General features: G+C 41.3%; 1 protein-coding gene across 1 annotated transcript in view; it reads left to right on the top strand.

The window, feature by feature from the left end:
- Nucleotides 1-22,701, top strand: part of DHX58 (DExH-box helicase 58) — an 89,476-nt gene that overhangs the window by 20,572 nt on the left and 46,203 nt on the right. Inside the window, exons 2-6 of the mRNA XM_068263056.1 lie at nucleotides 2,766-2,934; nucleotides 5,694-5,861; nucleotides 9,904-10,108; nucleotides 18,209-18,399; nucleotides 21,485-21,601. Of these exons, the coding sequence (XP_068119157.1) occupies nucleotides 5,694-5,861; nucleotides 9,904-10,108; nucleotides 18,209-18,399; nucleotides 21,485-21,601 (681 nt within the window). The 5' untranslated portion in view covers nucleotides 2,766-2,934. The remainder of the gene's footprint in view (nucleotides 1-2,765; nucleotides 2,935-5,693; nucleotides 5,862-9,903; nucleotides 10,109-18,208; nucleotides 18,400-21,484; nucleotides 21,602-22,701) is intronic.

Raw genomic sequence — 22,701 nt, forward strand, 5'->3', positions numbered from 1 at the left:
TTGAGACTCTTCTGCATCTGTAATTTGCAACAGTGATGTCTCCCTTGTGAAGACAGAAGCAAAGAAAGCATTTAATAACTCTGCCTTACCTTGGTCATCCACCATTGATTTCTTCCCCGCGTGTTTACAATTAGCCTGCAAGCCGCGATTGGAGGCTCGCAGGTTGTTCACTGAGACACCCTTCGTGAACTGACATGGAAGTTTCCATGTAAAACCACTTAACACCTAGGTCCGCCGATCGGCTGACCGTGGTCGTTAAGTGGTTAAGGTGCAGCCCATCCCTTCTGTAGAACCTGTAGCCGACTGCAAAGTCTGCCTAGTTCTCCAGGAACCCAAACCCCACCTTCCTACACCAATTTCTCAGCCACTTATTTAACTCCCTAAGCTCCCTTTGTCTCTCAGATGTAGCGCGTGGCACTGTCAGTATTTCAGAAAACACCACCTTGGAGGTCCTTGCTTTAAGTTTATCTCCAAGTACCTGAAAATCATTTTTGAGGACCTTTCATCTCCCACTAACTTTGTCATTGGTGCCAATGTGTACCATGACAGCCGGTTCTTCTCCAGCCCCACCTAATGATCTGTCAATTCGTTCCACCTCATGCTGAACCCAAGCACGCGGGAGACAACAGCCTGTACGGCATTCACGGTTTAAGGGCATGGCACCTAACTGGTGATACCTTTTAAATCTTGTTATTTTGTATTTACTGATATCCTGCTGTTGGCCCTGCAGAGTCCTTTCAGCAGAGTTTTCAATGCTTCTGTCCTGACATTCAGCCAGACATAAGATTCCCTTCTTCTTTCTAAATCTAAACTCCAACTCTATTATAAGCCCTTTTCTGATGGCTAATACTAACATCTCCCCAATTGATTACCCCTTCTTGGCACCCAACCCTAACTTTCCCCATAATATGAAGCCTTTCTTGATACCGAACCCTAATCTACCAAAAGCCATAACATGACATCACCCCAGCCTCTATCCCTAACTAATGGACATCTACCATTGTCTTCATTCCGCCTCGGTATACTGTATATTATATAGCCAAGTGTTACCTATCAGCTAGACACAACAAATAACATTTATATTGTGCTTTTCTCCTGGTAAACGCAAAGCGCTTAAATGGCACCTGAACTGAGTAAAATTATTTAAAGTAAACACATGATGTACTGCAAATAAATATGCCATACTTACCTTGCCCTCAGTTCCTCTCAGAAGCTCACCACTTTCTTCTTACGATTCTTTCCAGTTCTGACAAGATTTTGTCAGAACTGAAATATATCAGTTGCTGTCAGTTATATATCAGTTGCTGTCAGCTATAACTGAAAGGACAACTGATGAGCAATGTAATGCCCATCTTTCCCTATAGCTCAAGAGGGCGATATTACAGTTTAACAGTGTGCTGAACAAGAAGCTGTTATGGTGTAATGGCCATTTTAAAAATGGAGGACAGGGAATTCCATCTATCACTGTGGACAAACAGGACGCAGGAGAGGAAGGAGATTTATGAGTAGACTACACGGGAGGTAAGTATGACGTGTATATGTTTATTTTGACTTTTATTTTTCAGTTCAGGTTTGCATTAAGCTGCAGCCACTACGGCGTGATCGGTAGGCACTAGGCAGTGTTAGTCTAGCCAAAGGATCCCTTGCTGAACAGGTGCTGCCTAAGGCCCGGTTCACATTCGCGTTTTTTCCGGAACGTAACCAGAACATATACTGTACAAACGGAACGGATGTTAATGGATCCAATGTTAACCTATGGATCCATTCACATGCGTCCGTTGGTACGGATACTTTCCATATGTTCTGGACCTAAAAATTGCTGCAGGCCCTAATTTTCCGAACCGTTCTGCTTAGCGGAACGGATCTGGACAAAAATACTGCAGCATTGGGGGCAATGGGAAACGGAACGTTTCTTCACACCAGTGAAGAAACGGACCGTACCATGGGGGATAGGGGCATGGGCCGACGGGAGGGTGCAGCAGCCGGGCGGGTGGACTAGGGAGGGTTTATACATACCTAATCTTCATAGGCAGCCGGCGGTAGAGGCTTTCATCTTCTTGACTAGTCACATGACGCGCTGTGTAGTCACAGCGGAAGAAGAGGAAGCCTCTACCGCCGGCTGTCTTTGAAAATTAGGTATGTGTTGCTGAGTGAAAACGGATCCGATCAATCATTGATCAGATCAGTTTTCACTATGTACTATGTGAACCGGGCCACGGACTGAGCCATCCGGATTTGGTGAAGCGGAGACCGGATCCACTCACCGGATCCTTTTGACTCAAAACGCCAATGTGAACCGGGCCTAACTGAAGTCTTTCAACAGCCTACAATAGGTGTCGCTGTGCTGGCTGTTATAATGCAGCTTTGAGATTGAAATTTGGCTTAGGAGCAGTAAAATTATACATGCAGCACTGCCTTGTTTAGTGCACAGGGGCAATGCTATTGCTATGCTATGTCACGTCTCCTAGGATTATACAAACGGTTAACTATGCATATACTGCTATAACTATTCTGGTTTCATTTCTTCTGCATGTGCATGATGTAAGCATTATTTGGGTCATTGTTTTATGTATGTTATTGTATTGTTAGTGTATGTAGAAGAAATCTAGAGGAAAGTCCCTGTTTCAGTTTCGATTCTTGCTTATGACAAGGTGCTGCTGGGGATCTCGGCGTTTTTTCAGCAGTGACAAGCAGCTGAAGCAGCCTCAATCAGATCCACTCCTGCTTGGCCTTCACAGAGCCCCTAAAGGACACCTTTTCTGCAGTTTCCCTTTAGGTGAAAGGAAACCCAACATTGCAGCTTAAAAGCCAGAGAGATCAGCTGTGAGAGGCAGTGTGACAGGAAACAGCACTGTGACTGGATGTGAGGGGTGTTCTGAAGAAGACTACAACCACACAAAGCCACCCAGGAATACCGGTGACCACGAAGCTAAGGTAAGGTTTGTCAGAAATAGCTCTAGACTAACACAGCATTTGTATCTTGGCTACCGTGCTTTGTTTTCAGAGAAATGTTTGCTACCCACAAATCTTCTGTTACTTCCTGTATCACAGTGAGCACATATTCAATAGGCAGAGTGGTCAACCGCAACTACCTCTGACTTAACCTCCTTAATGCCATGATTCTTTAAAAAAAAAAGTATAAAAGCGGTACAACTCTTTCTTGGGCAAGAATCACACCACTAAGTATGGGCAGCCAAAGAGAACCCCCCCCCCTAGTTTAGGCAGCCAGAGTGTACTCGCCTAGTTTAAGTAGCCAAAACATGAGCCCCATACAGGTAGCCAGAGTGTGCCCTCTGTTATCAGTAGCCAAAAAGTGCCCCCCTCCTCAGTATGGATAGCCAAAGAGCACCAGAATATATTGATAAGCAGAGAGTGCCCCCCCCCTTTTTAGGTTACCAGGCAGTGTCCCCCCCAGTTTAGGTAGAAAGACAGTGCTCCCCCGTTATAGGCGGCCAGAGGGCCCCACCTGTGAAGGTAGCCAGAGTTTGCTCCTTACATCATTCAGTAAAGGTAGCCAGTACCCCCCCTTCAGCATAGCCTTCTCGATAGTGCCCCCCATCCCCTTATGCACCGCCTATATCACTCACCTCTAAAGATCTGGCCACGTCCTGAAGATCTTCCTCCTGTCCTGCGGTAGGTGCTGTATCTCTATGCTGAGATTTCCACTTAATGATGGATCACTGGGTGGGCAGAGAGAAGACAAGGTTGCCACCACTAGAACCCGTCAAAGTGAGTGATCGACAGCTCTGCTGTGATCACTGCACATGGCTCTCCTAGCGGTATCCACGAGTGTAGCGTGGGGGGTACTAATTGCTGTAAAAAGCTACACTCGGGGATACCTCCAAGGAGGTTAAACTTCAGTGCCATTGGTTTATATGACTGATTTCACATTTGCATTATGCACCTAGTTTTGATGTGTCATAGTGATGTGAAAAGTATGTGCCCCGTCCTGAATTTCCAGTAACTGAATATTTTTCACTCTGAATGATTTCTGTTTTTAAGCAAAAGAATACCAGGAATACAAAGAATCCCTGACTAGACACAACACATTAGCTTTCAAAATTTAACTTTATTTTTTCTATTTTTCAAGAACAAAGCTACTTAGTATCCATGTAGCACATGTGAAAAAGAGGTGTCCCCTTCTTGCATACTCCACCCTTCTCAGAAATAACTGAAATCAAATATATTCTAGAAATAATGTTTTTCACATCAATGACATTAATTATCCTTATTCAAACATTTCCACACATCTAAAGAAGAGTGGACTAGCATTCTTCACCAGAGAACTTTATTTAAAACTAATCTAAAATAAAAAAATAAATATACCCAAACGGCCTAACTTTTTGAGGCAAGAAAGAGGGGACCATTTAAGACACGCCCCTGACACCCCTCTATGCACACCCCTGCGTGTGAGAGAATTTGCCGCCGGGAGACTTGGGTGCAGGATACAGTCGGTATACGGCTTATCCTGCTGCTGCGCAAGTCCCCGCGATGTTAATTACTATTCCCCCTCTAGATCCATGTTGATGGTGGGAAATTATATAATTCGGCTTCCAGCTTTTGCCGGCGGACGAATTACAATGTTTTAAAAGTAACTTCAGCTCCGTCTTCTGACAGCGCCGAAGTTGCTCACTGTGCTCCGATATAGCCGTACTTCCTATTACGGTCTATGGTGGTGCCGGCTGCACCCAAGTCTCCTGCGCTGGATTCGCAGTGTTCGACACCCCTTCCACACCCCTAGCATGCATACCACAAACAACTCCTAAGCAAAAGATGCAGATTCTGTCATTCAAGCCACACTGATCATTGCTCTCATCATATTCCTTCATACTAACATTTGAAACTAAGAAATAAATCAATTTGAAGATAGGAATAATGTTTATGATAAATTAAACACATTATTCATTTAAAAAAACGAACCTCCAAACCTATATATATGTAGATCTGTTAATTAATCCTAAATGCAAGACCGATGAAGGAGAGGGACAGAGCTTTGGCAGGGACATGACCAGTGTTTCATTTTTCCTCTCTCCTCCAGTGCATTCTGGGAGGAGACATGGTTGAGTTGCCACTCACGTTCTCTTCTGTGGGCAGTTATAATGCAGATTTTGGTATTTAGACCTCCTTTTTTATATACCTAAATTCCGGTTAGGTCTGATGTTGAATTGAGAAATTTTTTATACTGTCAAAGATAATGGTCAAGAATTAAATCCTAGCCATCAACTTAGGCTCATTATTTTTTCTACATACATACTCTTCTTCTCACAAGCTTCCTTTTCTACTCACTAGATCCCCCTAATGTCAACCACCTTGGAGTAGGTGTAGCACACATGCTACTTCCTCCTCCCACCCCATCCTCATGGTTGAGACTAGAGGGGATACATAGAAAAGGAGGTGTGGCCTAGGAGTGAAGTGGTGAGGAGGAGCACCACAGTCTACTGGTATGTGTAATTATAGGACTCCTGATGTTGCAGACCCCTGTACGTGAGTGTAAACTGGGTTTCTCAGTTGAAAGACGGAACTGGGGCAATCCACCACACTCCTATCCTGAGACAAGTTAACCTGTATTTACACATCTTTCTACCATGCAGATGGCCAAATAATGATCCCAATGCATTTTTCTTGACATCACTGCCTTTGTACAAGTAAACTCTATTCATTTGTTGTTTGATTTTCATGTACTTTCTCTGCAGATGGATCTGAGAACTTACCAATGGGAAGTCATTGCTCCTGCTTTAGAGGGCAAGAACATCATCATCTGGCTTCCAACAGGGAGTGGAAAGACTAGAGCAGCTGTTTATGTGGCAATGAGGCATCTGGAAATGACTCCGAATGCCAAAGTGGCCATGATTGTGAATAAGGTAGCTATTCTACTGTCTTAGATACACAACCACATGCATGCACATTTCCCTATTCATTTAATTGAAGAACATTGTAGCTGGTGACGTGGGCAGAACCATAAGAGTCCAGGATCCTCTGAATTTCTTGCAAAACATCCTGCTCTGTGATCCTAGTAGCATACTAAGCCAAAGGATCGTAATTTGCAATCCTGGGGCTTAGGAAATTTGTCCCAGTATGTCCTCTGTGTGAGGAGGTGGACTTGAAGGTTTCAGGAAGTAGGTGGTAACCAGTTGTAAGACCGTAGTCTGCCAACAGGAAGCTGATAAAGGTCCAGAGATCTTAGGCCTCTGTTAATAGGCAAGCATGAGCAGTGTTGCTCGGATACCCCTGATCACGAATTCGAGTAAATCCAGCCACGGCAGTATCAAAATCCAGATACACCATGATCGTGATCCAGATTTGAAACGGAATTCCGACTCAAATTTTAGCCGTGAATGCATGTAGAATCTGTGATCACAGCCGTGATCACAGATTTGACTTTAACCAGTTCAGCCTATCTGGACGAGCTTCCTTGTCCAGATAGGCACTGCTGCTCCCACCGCACGGTGCGCGCAATCGGGCGTGCTCCCGCGCGCGCACCCGCCGCTAGCCCCCCGATCAGTGAATGGGAATATAATTCCCATTCACCGATCTAACTTCCCCGCAGAAATACCGACGCTTTCTATCCAGAGAGCGCTGTATTTCTGCCCCCAGGAAACTTCTCCTCTGCTTTTTGGTTCCTGGATGCGAGATCGTTCGAATCCAGGACTTTTTTCAATGTGGCCATCTTGTGGCCAAATAGTAAACTGCACCCACATACATTTTTATTTAAACAATTATATTTAGCATTTAAAATTAGCAGTTTCCCTCCCACACCAAAAATTACCCACATACATTTTTTATTAAAAAAAATAAATAAAAAAAATACAATAAAAAACAAACAAAAACAACAAAAATAGTTACCCAAGGGTCTAAACTTTTTAAATATGCATGTCAAGAGAGTATGTTATCATATTATTTAAAATTATAAGCTTATAAATAGTGATGGACGCAAATTAAAAAAATGCACCTTTATTTCGAAATGAAATATCGGCACCATAAATTGTGATAGGGACATCGTTTAAACGGTATAATAACCGGGGCAGATGGGCAAATAAAATACATGGGTTTTAATTACGGTAGCGTATTGTAACGATCGGTGTCAGCACACAGAGAGAATCTGATTATTGGTGATCTGCAGTATCACCAAGAATACAGATATATACCCGATTATTGATGATCTGCAGAATCACCAACAATACAAGCATAACTAACCTCTAGACACCTATATAGTGTGAGTGTTTGGTGCAACAGTAATGACTTTGAGTGGGACCACCCGAGGAGCAGGTGGTCCTTGGCAGTATGAGAAATACCTCCCTCTGGGAAGTGCGAAGACCTTCCCACAGCCTGAGACTTCCAAAGGGGTGGAGCCCCAGGCTGAATAGCAGGAAGGCCCTGTGGTTAAGTGACACCTAGAAGGTGGGCGTCACAAGCAGGACTGAAGACTAATCTCTCAATGGAGAGGGATAGCTCGCAAGGTCGGGCAGGCTAGGTCGGCAACACAGGGGCAGATAAGGTACAGAGACAGAAGGCTGATTTGGTAACCAGGGACAGGCAGGGTTGGCAACAGGTAATCAGATATGCATAGGTACCGAATCAGAAAGCAGAAGGATAGTCAGGAATGCAATAGGTCATAACAGAGATCAAACAATGCCTAGTCTTGGGTGTGAGGTCCGTGGTCTCAACACCCTGGAACTAGTCTGAAGTATAACACAATGGTAACACAGTATCCCTAGTCTTGGGTGTGAGGTCCGTGGTCTCAACACCCTGGAACTAGTCTGAAGTATAATACAATGGTAACACAGTATCCCTAGTCTTGGGTGTGAGGTCCGTGGTCTCAACACCCTGGAACTAGTCTGAAGGATAACACAATAGTAACACAGTATCCCTAGTCTTGGGTGTGAGGTCCGTGGTCTCAACACCCTGGAACTAGTCTGAAGTATAACACAATAGTAACACAGAAGTAATCTGGCTCAGTGTGAATTCCCAGGTCCTCCTGGTTCTAACACATTGTGGGATCTGACTATGGTCTGAGTGCTTTCACGTAAGTGTTCGCAACGGCAGACAACTTGAGACTGACCAGCAATAACTATATATAGAGCGGCGCTCCCCGGCGCCACCCATCGCTGATCAACCAATAGCCACTCGCTCTGAGATCAGCTGACCAACCTGGTCAGCTGATCCCTCCTCGTTTGTCATAAAGGTTCTGCCTCTCAGCGCGCGTGTGCGCGTATTCCTCAATCTGTGTGCACTAACAGGCCCAGCCACATCAGACGCACGCTGCCGGGTGCAAACCGCTAAGCTGGACGCGGAACCAGCCGCCTTGCTGCCAGTCCGCGCGGCGGCTTTTCCGCAATCTATTACACGTATATTTATCTCAAACTATAATGGCCAAAAACTGAGAAATAATGATTTTTTTTCATTTCTTTCTTAATCTTCCTGTTAAAATGGATTTAGAAAAAAATAATTCTTAGCAAAATGTACTACCCAAAGAAAGCCTAATTAGTGGCGGAAAAACCAAGATCTAGATCAATTCATTGTGATAAGTAGCAATAAAGTTATAGGCGAATAAATGGGAGGTGAACGTTGCTCGGATGCATGTGATTTTCAGCACTGCGGTGCTGAACCGGGTAACGCAAAGCCCCTATACATGCTACAATCACAAAAATTGCATGGATTATAAAGGTGAGTAGTGGCTAACATAGTTACAGTAACAAGTTTTTGAGAAAATCGATTTTAAAGTTTCAAATGAAAAAAGTATTTGTGATTAAAAACCCACCAAAACCCGCTGACTTTAGTGGTTAATAGCAAAGTCCCCTTACATGCTAGAAACACCAAATTTGCCAGATATGTTAGATGTTGTTAGAAGAACAGTGGGAACGAGAGGACATTTTCAAAAAGACATTATAGTTTTTTGAGAAAATCGATTTTAAAGTTTCAAAGGAAAAAAAGTATACATGTAAATGCGGTAAATACATTAACTGTCATTTACCGCATTTAAATGTACACTTTTTGCCTTTGAAACTTTAAAATCGATTTTCTCAAAAACTACTGTATAAGGTCTTTTTGAAAAAAAAAATCCCCTTGTTCCCGCTGTTCTACTTAAAGTGGACCCAAATTAAAAATACAAAATTTCAGAAATAAAATCTATTTTCTAAATTATAATAATAAATAGCAGCCTCTTTTTAGCTGGATGATGACAAATATAAAATATTTTACATTTATTGGAGGAACCCCTCCCTTTCTTTAAAATTGCCGGGACAAAATCCGGCAAACTGGTGAAGTAGGTGGTGTCCGGCAATGGAGGAATTGCTAATGGCTGCCCCCAGTATAATCCTAGTTATGAAGAGAGAAGGGTGAAAAGCATGCACTGAAATGCTCACAGGTTTGAAGGAGTGTTTATTTATCTTTGTATGTGTCAGAGTGCTGCAACTAAATATTTGTAATTCAAAAAAATGTTTGGTTTGGGTCCGCTTTAATATATCCTGCAAATTTGGTGTTTCTAGCATGTAAGGGGGCTTTGCTAAAGTCGACAGGTTTTCAGGTATTAATCACGGCTAAATCCGTGATCATGAGCCAGATTTGGACCACAATCACGGATGCATTTGGAACTGAATCCGTGATCGAGAGGTGATCACGAATTTGGAATCTGACCTCGTGATCAGAAAAAACAGCTCGGGATCACAGGTTACCCGTGATCACGAGGCCGTGGAGAGCAACACAGACCATGGGTACATAAGTTTCACCATTTTAAATGTTCAGTTCTAAAGGTAATACTTGTAATGTTCACTAAGCAACCTACTTGGTTTGAGAGTTGAGGTTTTAGTTGAGCTTTAATTATTAATTAAATACCACTGTTCTTCTTGGTTCACGTTCGTGCTAAAGGTTTTCAAACATTAAAATATATTCTCTTTAACCTGTTAGGTGCACCTGGCACAGCAGCACTATGACAAGGAGTTTAATCCACACCTCAAGGATAAATACAAAGTTATCGCAATAAGTGGAGAAACGGAGCAGAGGGGCTTCTTTGCACAATTTGTAAAAAGCCAAGATGTTATCATCTGCACAGCTCAGATACTGCACAATGCTCTCCACACAACAAACAGTGAGAAGCACGTAGAAATAACAGGTAAAACATTTTTTTGTCATTATAGAAGATCTCAACTATATCATGAGTGGAGGTGTGGGCAGGTATGAGAGTGTTACAAACATTGCTGAAGACTTTCACATGACAGGTGCATCTATAGAAATGTTGGAAATCTGTCTGAAAGGTCTGAAGAAGAAGTAAAATGGGCCTTAAAGGGGTTCTTCCGCGAAATAGGAAAAAAATAAAAAGTGGTTTATTTATAAACTATTAAAAATCCTCTTCAAATAGTGCGAAAAGTGTTTTTTAAAAATGAATAGTTTCATCAAAGTAACACCTAATGTAATCAGTGACGGATGACGCCAGGGAGGCTAATCCATTTGTTAGGGGTGTTTTTTTTTGTACTATAATATCACAAACATAACTGCTGCGTACCTAGTTGACAGTTCTGTAGTCCATTGCTGTCAGGAATGGCTCTTACAATTAGAATAACGGCTGTTATCTCCCGGAGCTCTGCGCAGTTATTTATTTTAGTTTCACGGAGGGAGAGAGAGGACCCCGGAGCAATGAATCAGGCAGAGGGAGATCAGCTGATCAGTGAGAACGTAGGGTGTCTATGCAGAATCCTCTAGCGAGTGATCTCTTTGTCGCTGCAAGATTTATTGGTTTGTGTTGAGTTCTCCAGGCAGCTAAAAGTTAATAAGAAAACACAAACCCATAAATCTTGCAGCGACAAAGAGATCACTCGCTTTCAGGAGATAAAGAGGATTCTGCATACACGCCGTAGTCTGGTTGCCGGGCAATGACGTCAACAAATTACGTTCTCACTGATCAGCTGATCTCCCTCTGCCTGATTCATTGCTCCGGGGTCCTCTCTCTCCCTCCCTGAAACTAAAATAAATAACTGCGCAGAGCTCCGGGAGATAACAGCCGTTATTCTAATTGTAAGAGCCATTCCTGACAGCAACGGACTACAGAACTGTCAACTAGGTACGCAGCAGTTATGTTTGTGCTATTATAGTACAAAAAAAAAACCCCTAACAAATGGATTAGCCTCCCTGGCCGACATCTGTCACTGATTACATTACGTGTTACTTTGATGAAACTATTCATTTTTTAAAAACACTTTTCGCACTATTTGAAGAGGATTTTTAATAGTTTATAAATAAACCACTTTTTATTTTTTTTCTATTTCGCGGAAGAACCCCTTTAAAGAGAACCAGAGATGAAGCACCCTCTTGTATTTTACCTTATAAATCAGTGGGAACATGACAGTAAACACCTAATCTGCCCTTTGTTTCATTGTTCTCTGTGTAATCTGACTGTTATCACGTCTGATAAGAATCCCCGACTGAGAAGTCAGGCTGCTCCGTCTAGCTTTGCTACAGAAAGATTATAGCTAAGTCTGTCTTCTGTGGTGTTATTTCAAGCCCAAGCCTGCCCCCTTGTGGCTTTGCTATAATGACTCAGCAATAATCATTCCCAGCAAAGCCAGATTTAATTGCTCAGTCTGGGATTCTTGTGACTGCTGATAACAGACACTTTTAGCAGTGAGGGTGAAACAGAGAGCATGGTAAGTGTTTTCTCTAATGTTCTTACTGATATACATGGTAAAATACACAAGGGTGCTTCGTCTCTGGTTCCCTTTAAGATCAGGGCAGAGCAACACACATGCACAACATCACTTACTGGGTTTCAAAGAAGAAGGTACAAAGTCTTCAGGTAGGCGAGTATCACTCTCAAATCTGCCTGCATCTCCACTAATGCCTCCATATGGTGATGGATGAAGTTCTTAATTATTTGTCCATAGGAACATGCATATTTTATTTACATATTTATTGTGTAAAAAGAAAACTCTTCCGTATTGTCAATTAGAGTGTACTTGAGCTGACATTTTTTAGCTGATGTGACATGGTGAGATAAACATATACTGTATTTGCATAGTTCCAATCCTACATAGAATGAGGCCATGTTCAGGCTTGGACTGGGCCACCAGGAACACAGGAATTTTCCCGGTAGGTCTAGCCCCTTTACCTTGAAATGGACCCTCCCAGGCCCTGCACCGAGCAGCAGGAAAGGAGAGGGTAGCAGCGCAGGAAAGGGGGCTTGGGCACATAGCGGCAGGGAGGGGGCCCAACTCCTCCCTCCCTCACCTGGGGCCCCCCTTTCTGCACTACCCCCTCCAGAATTTCACACAATGGAAGCGGCCGGGCAGGAAACTACTTACTACTTCCGCATTCCAGGCGCTGGGGATCTGCGTCACTGCACATCATTTGTCTTCCGTCTCCAATGCCTCTCACTGTACTTCCTGATTAGCAGAAGTACAGTGAGCGGCATTGGAGGCAGAAGATACGTGACATGCAGAGACTCTGCGGCAGAACACCGGCGTCTGGATCCAGGATGAGGTGAGTCATTCCCCGCCCGCTGCCACCAGCCCATCACTGCACTAAAAACTAGAGGGGGAACGCAGAAGAAGGGGGGACCCAGGTGAGGGAGGGGGGAGTTGGACCCCCTCTCCACTGCTGTGTGCCAGCAAGCTCCCCCTTCCAAGCTATTGGGGACAACTATAGCTACCTACCTATACTAGGACACCGATAGCCAACTACCTATACTTGGGACACCTATAGCTAACTACTGGGGACACCTAAAGCTAACTACCTATACTGGAGACACCTATAGCTAACTACCTATACTGGGGACACCTATAGTTAACTACCTATACTGGGGAAACCTATAGGTAATTATATGTAAAGAGAGAGAGAACCGAGAGCCCAGTATAGTGTAGTAAGTATTGATAACTGGGTTTTCATGAAACGAGTACAGAAATATACTCACAAGCAGGGTTACCTCCAGGCAACCACTGTATAAGCAGGTGAGGAGATTATCCTGTCCTCACTCAGGATTAAGAAGCCGCTCTCTGTAGATATGAAGAAAAAGGGGTATCCCCCTCCACCAGGGGTGGATATTAGGTATAACGTAATGGAGAACAGAGGCGCCAAAAGAATAAAAACAGATATTAAAAAGTTTAAAAATACTTAGGAGGCAGTGGTGGACTTACCTCCTGCAAGCAGACACAACAAGCTGTGTATTTTACGATAAAGTAAATTTATTGGTACACTCCAGGGGGTATTTGCAACGTGTTTCGTAGGCCTAAACCCGCTTCATCAGGCAATAGATAGTTGGAGTACACAACAGCAAATCGTCCAGCTAACACCTGGTGCCTCAGTCTTTTTAAACTTTTTAATATCTGTTTTTATTCTTTTTGGCGCCTCTGTTCTCCATTACGTTATACCTATACTGGGGACACCTATAGCTATCTACTGGGGACACCTTTAGCTAACTACCTATACTGGGAACACCTATAACTATACTGGGGACACCTATAGATAACCTATACTGGGGACTACCTATACTGGGGACACCTATAACTTGCTACCTATACTGGGGACACCTATAGATAACTACCTATACACCTATACTGGGGACACCTATAATGACCTATACTTGGGACACCTATAGCTCACTACCTAATACTGATATATATGGGCACGTGGCTACTTAATTCTGTTTTCTGGGGAACATGGCTTACTAATTTATGTATACAGGGCCCATTTGGTTACTAAAGGATTTTTATTTTGGCGCATCTGGCTATTTATTTTGTTCATTGTAAGGCATCTGGCTACTTAATTATTTTATCTGGAGGTGTGTGAATACTTAATATTTTAGTGGCATTTGACTACTTGATGAATTATCAAGAGGCATGTTACTACTTGATTACTTTATCTAAAGTTTATTTTGTCAGACCCACTCTTTGTGAATAAAATTGCTACTTATATTGTGTATTGTGTATTTTTGGGTCTGCCCATGATTTTTTTCCCGCTGTTAAGAATTCAGGGCTGTACATGACACTCGAGTCAGACTTTAGCGTAACTCACTGATAATTAATTACAGGCCATTAAACTCTTGCATGGCACATAAGTACTATTGCCATTCACCTGAGGCAACAAAGTTTAAACTTAATATATCTGAGAATAAAATAAACTAGTATAGTTCCACCCCAACACACTATGCAATTAGTATATACAAAACAGTCCCGAGACTATAGGGGTTTTAGTAGGAAAAGCATCAATCTTTATTATTGAATGGTACAAATACTTCTCGATTGCAATCGTGAAATGTAGACAATTTATGCAAAGATCCACTCTACAAAACCATAAGCTTCTTATGTGCCCATGGGGATTGCAGACATCCATCTCCTCTGCCCTTCTCTCTCTAGTGAGCGGCTTGAACTGATGACATGATCAGTTCAAGCCGCTCACTAGAGCGAGAAGTGGAGAGGAGATGGATGTCTGCAATCCTCGCTTGCGCATGGATAGCTAAGAAGCTGCTATGCATGCTACACCCGGGGAGCCAGCAGACACAAGAGGGAGGGAGAGAGGCACGCAGGGATGGGAGCGGCAAAGTGCACACACAGGCAGGGAATCCCCAACGTGCAAGCGGGTCAGAGGTTTGTATGTCGCGGATTCTCTGCCTTTGCCGTGCATCTTATACGGCAGCAAATATGGTAATTTGCTTGCATGCCGAAATCATAAGCGTCTACTTGACTATCTGTAGTAAGGATGATAAGACATTAGTGTATGTTGATGAAAAAAGTGGGATAATTTTGCAGGACAGGATTCTTCATTCCAACTACAGCTAAACAAGAAAAAAAACTCCTTTGAGGATATACATACAAGTGTAAAGTGTGTGGAGGCGCCCATCTCTGCTGCCGATCCCTTCCAGAAAGAGGCAGTTACTGATGTGCAATGTGTGTACAGGAGAGCTAAAACAAATAACTGTGTGGCTCCAAGCAAACGACCCTCTCTGCAAAGCCACAATACCAGATCTGATGCACTAACCATAGGGATTTTCAAATGTAATCACAAACGCTGCAAAGGTTGCAGTTATATGACCGAAAATATACTGGAATTCTCTTCAACGACGACAAAAGAAATTTTCAAAATTACGGATTCCATTACCTGCTCTACAACATTTGTCATCTATACAATTCAATGTCCCTGTGGCTTCCAATACGTAGGCTGCACCATTCAAGAAATTAGAACACGACTTGGACAACATCGACGTAATATTACTAATGGTTTTGAGTTATATGGCATATCCAAACACTTTAAAGAGGTTCATAACTCAGACTCCTCTCAAATGCTCTTCTGTCCAATTGAAGTGATTGCAGAAGGTCCAGATCGTTTGAAGAGACTTAGAAACAGGGAGTCCTTCTGGATTTCTAGACTAAGAACACTACATCCAGAAGGGCTCAACAAGATTTCAGGAAATGCAACCTTGTAGCTAATTCATGGAAGATTCCCTAAATCTCCCTCAGCCTTTTTTATGATGGCTCGTGCTTTCTCAACATTTTTAACAGCTTACTATGGTTATTTGTTATTACTGAAACTATTTCTGAGCATTTTTATACCATTTAAAAGTATCTTGTTAGGAGTTTGATTACTTTTATTAGATTATGAATTTTATGACTATAGATGATTAAGGCATACTTTGGTCCTTCATTTAATTCAGATCTCCTAAGTTTTCTCCTAGGAGATCAATTTTCATCTTCTTTTTAAAATTACTTTTCAGCAATCTGCAATTGAAAAAGTACTAAAAAGTACTAGAAAAAGTACTATCAAAATTATTCTGACTATTTTCTTCCTTGCTGGTGTCTTGCTTGGTGGTGGCATAAATGACATGTTATTGCTAAAGTGTAAAAATATAACCTAGATCAGGTGAAAACTAGAATAAGTTAATTAAATAAAGGCCTTTTGTGTTTTATAAGTATTTTTTAGTTCTTGTTATGTTTTATGTTGTCTGTTTATTTATTTATTTTTTTGCAGTTCATGTTTTTGTATTCTTTACTATTATTGCTATTATTATGATTGTAGTGTTGTTGACTGTTAATGAAAGGGTCATATTGTGGAAAACCGTTTGCACCACTTATCATTTCTTTCTAGCGTTATGGTTTTACTGGCATTTCTTTACTGATTTTACCTTCAGATCTGAGTTCTAATTCATTAGCCATGTAATTCCATTTTTCCCCACTAGAAATAGCTCCTTTTACCTCAGAGGTACGAGAATTAATCCAACTGTTATGCATTTAGTGGTTTTCCATTGATGGATGACACATGCTCAGTTTTACATGAATGCTATCCATAGGCTCATGCATATGTGAAAATGGATTCACACTACATTTTGAAACCAAAAAGTAATACACGTGCGCAAAAAATGCATACATTTAGGATATTTAAAGTGAACCTCCGGACTAAAAATCTACTCAGCAGAATTGAAAAGGCTTGGTGTTTCTTTAACAGTTTCACAGCATCAGAACTTTGTTTTTCTTACCAAAACATCATTTTTAGCTGCATTTTTAGCTAAGCTCCACCTATCAAAGAAAAAAAGCCCGGGCATTTTTCCCTGATGCTGTGCAGAGCATGATGGGATTTCCTATGTTGTTATTCACGTTGCATAGCAACTGGGAGAGGTGCTCAGGACACAGGACAGTTGGAGTTGTGTCTCATGCTCCCCTCCTTTCAACCAAAAAGATGGCTGCCACCATGAAATCAAACATTTGCCTGTTCTTTTAAAACAGTGTGGGTAAGAGATTATATTACCTATCTATTTTAATTAACATAACTAATGTTTGTTTAGGCTGGAGTTCCTCTTTAAGTGTGTCACACACAGATTGCAGCACTCAGCACTCATGCTTGCGGATGGTCAGCCAGTCATTGAGATTTATTAGTTTTATTTACCCTATTCTTCAATCACATAGTACTTACACATATTTATGTTAGTCTCAACATATTTTATTATCTATTATTTTTTTTTATTTCAATTATCTTTTTGATCTTCACAGTAGTTTTATTGTGCTAATGATGTTTTTATGAGAGTTTTAGAAGAATTTCCGTGAGAAGTTTCTTATTGCAACCTGAAATAGGGTGGTAAACACTAAAAAAAAGTTTTTTTTCCAAAGAGTTAACATTCTTTTATTAATAGATGTGTTTACTAGTACTATATACTACTAAATAATGCCAGTGCTTCCTATACTAATTTTTTTATGGTAATTACTTTGTTTAAATATTATGCTTCAAAACCCCTACAGTGATATAAGGGTCTAAATGAACAAACAGGAGACATTTTTTTTACTACTACTGTTCTGTTTATTATCTTTAGCATGGTAGTGTATGTTTGTGTATGATTGTATATTTGCATATAATATGTACTTTTTGTATGTCTTGTGGTATGATGCCATTCTTTTAGCCTTGTGAATTTGTTGTGAAAGTGTCAATAAAATCGTTGAACTGTAAAATTAAAAAAGGCACCTCTATATAGTCTCTACTATTAGTACCGCAGCCCCCTCCCCCACAGTTTAGAGAGCAATCAATCACAACTGCAAAAACAGCGACCCTAGAGTACATTGGGGTTTCCGCGTATGCAATATCTATAGTTTAGCAACCCTTACATAAGTATAATTCTCTGTAGTGCATCTGCAGTGGTCCATATACTAGTGCACTTAGTAAGCTTCTGTATTCCCTGTGCTTTTTCCCTTTCTGAGGTATCCTACGACTCATTTGAGGATGGTGAGGTGCACATTCTGGTTCACAAGAAGCATAATTTGTGTCACACTGTGGAAGTGGGCTTTCTGCACCATTTATCATTAACATACAGCGCTGTTTTATTATCCTAATCAAGACATTTTAATGATTTACATGTTCAGCCAGGAAACGGAAACAATTATGAGGAAGTTTCAGTTTTACTGAGAAAAACGCAACATGTTCATTTTGACCATAATTATGCAAGTACATTTTTTGTCAGCTTAATTATATTGTTTATATGTACATAAAAAGCATAATCATCTCACAGTACTGATTACAGAAACTGGTATACACAATAGACTCTTTGCTGCTCTCAAAAGTTTACCAGTCATACTGGCAGGCGGAGCTAAAAAATAAAATAAAAATATTTCTAATATCTGATAAATTACTAATTAAAAAAATGTTAAAACCCAATAAATAAATAAAGAATTGTGCTCAGGGCATTTTATTTTAATGTAAAGAATGTGAAGCATTTTGTAGATCTGATCATTATGTTTCCCTCCAGATTTCACCATGTTAATCATAGATGAATGCCACCACACTCAGAAAGACAGCATGTATAACAAGATCATGCAGATCTATCTGGATAAAAAAATAAGGAACGAGAGGAAACTCCCACAGATCCTGGGACTCACTGCCTCTCCTGGAACTGGCGGAGCTACAAACTTCGATAGTGCTGTAGAGCACATTTTACAGGTAGGATGAAGGGTAACATATACATTAAGAAAACACAGCTAAACATGTCAACTTCATGGAAAACTCTAATGGGTTCAGATCTGTCCTTCTGAGGGCTGGTGCTTAGCAATTTGGGATAGTGATTTTGTGAAGTGATTTTCAGAGCAATTTCTGAATGAGAATTTTTGCTCATTCATTCACACTGAGTCGCTCCAAAAAATGCTGCATGCAGCGCGTTTGCGATTTTAGAAAAATCACAACACTGTGGGAACACCCTCATAGGGTTTCAGTAGCCAAGTGCTTTTCAAAGTGCTGGCAATCTGAGAAGCACTCACAAGCCCTCTTGGTGTGCACCAGCCCTTAACACACAGATGGTCAGTAGTGCTCTCCGCTCTCACTTTCTTGAACCCAAACAGGTCCCCAAATTCAGATGAAAATCTGACAACAGGCCTATCTCCTGGCCTGTCCTCACATCCATACAAACACAGAGGTGTGCAATATAGGCAGGGTCCGGGAGCTCACACCGCCCATGACCACGCTCTGCAAGCTACACCTCGAGGGAGTCGGGAGCAGTGCAGACAGCCCCCAAAATCTGCTCTCACCACCTGGTAGGACCATCCACAACTGCTCCCACCCCTATGGAGATTGCCCACACAACCTCCTCCCACAAGCATACAACTAACACTGAATAGGTAAAAACTGACTTTAAAGCAGAACCTGCCTTATATATATATATATATATATATATATATATATATATATATATATATATATATATATATATGTAGTCTGCAGAATCCCATCAGCAAATTAAAGGCACAGTATGTGCATATAAACTGCAGTACCAATTTATGCAAGGGCTGAACTGACCTCACTGTCTCTTCACAATTCAAGGGAGACCCCTTACACATAATTAAACATAATTGGTGGAACTCTAGTAATGATAAAAAAAAATGTGTAGTGTATCTTGGCTGGAGCTCTGCTTAAAGGGATACTGTAGGGGGGTTCGGGGAAAATGAGTTGAACTTACCCGGGGCTTCTAACGGTCCCCCTCAGACATCCTGTGTTGGCGCAGCCACTCACCGATGCTCCGGCCCCGCCTCCGGTTCACTTCTGGAATTTCTGACTTTAAAGTCTGAAAACCACTGCGCCTGCGTTGCCATGTCCTCGCTCCCGCTGATGTCATCAAGAGCGCACAGCGCAGGCCCAGTATGGTCTGTGTCTGCGCAGTACACTGCGCAGGATGTCTGCGGGGGACCGGAGCATCGGTGAGTGGCTGCGTGGGCACAAGATGTCTGCGGGGGACCATTAGAAGCCCCGGGTAAGTTCAGCTCATTTTCCCCCGACCCCCTACAGCCTAGGTTCTCAACGTGTGGTACGCGTACCCCAGGGGGTACTTCTGATGGTTCCAGGGGGTACTCGGGCTTGATATACTTAACCAAGAATAACAAATTTAGAGATTTAGAAAATGATAAATCTTATTTAAACAACACCAAGTTAACATTCTAGCTAGTTAAAAGCAATAGTAAATGCTTGGAAATTGTTTAGAACCAATTATAATGTACTACAATCAAATATATATTTGTCAAGGGGTACTTGTGATAATTTTTATTATGCTAGGGGGTACTTGGTGATTACTGGGTTTTAAAAGGGGTACATACCAATAAAATGTTGAGAAACACTGCCCTACAGTATCCCTTTAAAGTGTGCCCAAAGTGACGTGACATGTTGAGAAAAACGTGTGTGTGCAGTGCAAAACATCAATAACTAGACTGGTTTTCTTTTTGTTCTTTTGGTTCCTGAAATGGTTAATTTTCAGGCATGCAAGTCGGAAATATAGTAAACCTCATTGATAAGCAAATTACAGCCATAAAAGTTTTCCAGGCAGAATACAACTCCTGAAGGCAGGGTAGACACAGAAAAAGGTCAATAGTTCATGTATTTTAATTCTGGCATATAAATATATTCCATTTTAAGAAGCATTTTGCAGCAAGTTCCTTGGAGGCTTTTTTTTTTATTTATTTTTTATTGGACTTACAATAAAAATCCTGATCTGACTTTCTCTAAGCTAGGTAGTTACTTGGCTTTGATGCAAAAGATAAGTACAACGGCACTCCGTTTCCCCTGGAAAAAAAGCTTCCTTGTGCTGGCTTACACGTATATAAAACATCAATGGCTATCACAAGTGACTACCAGCATGACACATCATACGCACACACCCATTCCGTTAAAGCGGACCCAAACTAAAAATACAAGATTTCAGAAATAAAATCTATTTTCTAAATTATAATAATAAATAGCAGCCTTTTTTCAGCTGCATGATGACAATAATAAAATATTTTACATTTATTGGAGAAACCCCTCCCTTCCTTTCATATTAACGGCAAATAATCCGGCAAACTGGTGGAGTAGATAGTGTCCAACAAAGGAGGAATTGCTAATGGCTGCACCCAGTATAACCCTAGTTATGAAAAGAGAAGGGTGAAAAGCATGCACTGAAATGATCATAGGCTTGAAGGAGTGTTTATTTATATTTGTATGTGTCAGAGTGGTGCAACTAAATATTTTGAATTAAAAAAATGTTTGGTTTGGGTCCGCTTTAAGAATGGCTGTGGGGTGGTGTGGGAGTGGCGGCCCGCCTAATGTCCGTTTTGCTGTATTAGCGTCTTCAGAGGCAGTGTGGCCAAGATACAACTGGAACCAAAGACTTCTTACAATACTTGTAATTGTCATGGTGTTTCCTAGTCTTGGAAAGTATCTGTGCTTTTTACTTATGGCAATTAGTCACCTTTCTTGTTTCATGTGAAAAGTCAGTACTGTAAAAATGACAGTTGGAAGCAGAACAGATGTTTCAGTGGAATCAACAGTCAGTTTCGCATGCACTGAAGATATTTACATTGTGATTAGCATTTTGCTAGGCTTTGCTTCAAGTCCCTTTTTGATCAGTTTGAACCTCACTTCGTTTCCCTAGTGATGTAACACATTGATGTCTGTGGATATCCATGAAAATGTAGAAGTCAGGATTGTCATGAAAAGTGTGTGTATGCTGTTGCCATGTTGCTACATTATTTTCTTTAATGTTGTAGCGTACTTTTATATTCTTCAGTTATGTGCAAATCTTGACACTTGGAAGATCATGTCGGCTAAAATCAGTAGTAAGGATCTGAAGAATGAAGCTCAGCAACCGCGGAAGCAATATGACTTGGTGCCAGAAAGAACTGTGGTAATTAGCAATCTTCCATTTACTGCTTCTTATGGTGTGCCTCTATATTCTATTAAGCTGTAGTACATATATAACCAAATAATTGAAGTTTCCACAAAGAGGAAGCCTTTTTTTTTGGATTAGGAAAAGCATTCAATTAAAACTTTTGAACGCTTGAAATCCTTTGACGGGGAAGGCTATCCTGTATCCTGTATTGTAGTAACTTAAACTACACTTTGGGTTTAGGCGGTTGACAGTCCATCACTTCTTATTTCGTTCTCTCCTGTTCCTTTTTCCCCTCTTCCTTCAGTCTTTCTTTTACTTCCCTCTCTCTCTTTTGGCTTTCCCTTTCCTTCACTACTCTTTTCATATTTCTCTTTTTACTTCTTCATTTTGTCGACCGCTACACATTTTTTGCCTACTCCTACCAACTATGTATGTATGGCTATTCCTATAGGTGCTTACCCGAAATGACATCGGATATGTACTCCTCTAGATGCTCAACCCAGTATTACTCGAATACTCAGCCATAGTCTTTATCATTTGTTATGTATTATTTTGTGCATTCTTCCTAGCTCCCAAGAGGAACTTGTTTTTGTAGTTGAGCTAAATTCCATCTGGGGGTGCTTTAGGTCCAATACATGCAGAAGGATGACTATGAGTATATGTTATGTATTATTGTGTTATGAGCATTTTCTAACTTTGTATGTCTAAATACTTCAGTATAAACTTTTAATCCAAAACATTTTGAACGCTATTGACGTGTACCAATCTGTGTAGTCTCCTCTTGTGTGTCAGATAAAATCAGGTAGTGTGGTTGGGGTCGGTGTCTGTTTTTGTCAGGTAATATATGACAAGAAGCAGTTCATTTATAAAGCTGAATAGCACCACCACCACTTTTTAGATGGTAGCAGCTATACAAAGCTAGGCATAGTATGGTGGCATATAAAGCAAGTTTTCTGCTGCATTATAGTTATGTCCCCAAGCCTAGGAGTGTCTTGAACTCTTTCCAGTTCTCCAATATTCCCTTCTTCACATTGATTGGCCATTATTTAAGTCGCATTCACAAGATTTCTCTGGTTGAGAGTCAGTCTGTCCACTGACACCACTAACCTTCTAAT

The sequence above is a fragment of the Hyperolius riggenbachi genome, chromosome 12, assembly GCF_040937935.1.
Source record: "Hyperolius riggenbachi isolate aHypRig1 chromosome 12, aHypRig1.pri, whole genome shotgun sequence".
Taxonomy (NCBI): Eukaryota; Metazoa; Chordata; class Amphibia; order Anura; family Hyperoliidae; genus Hyperolius; species Hyperolius riggenbachi.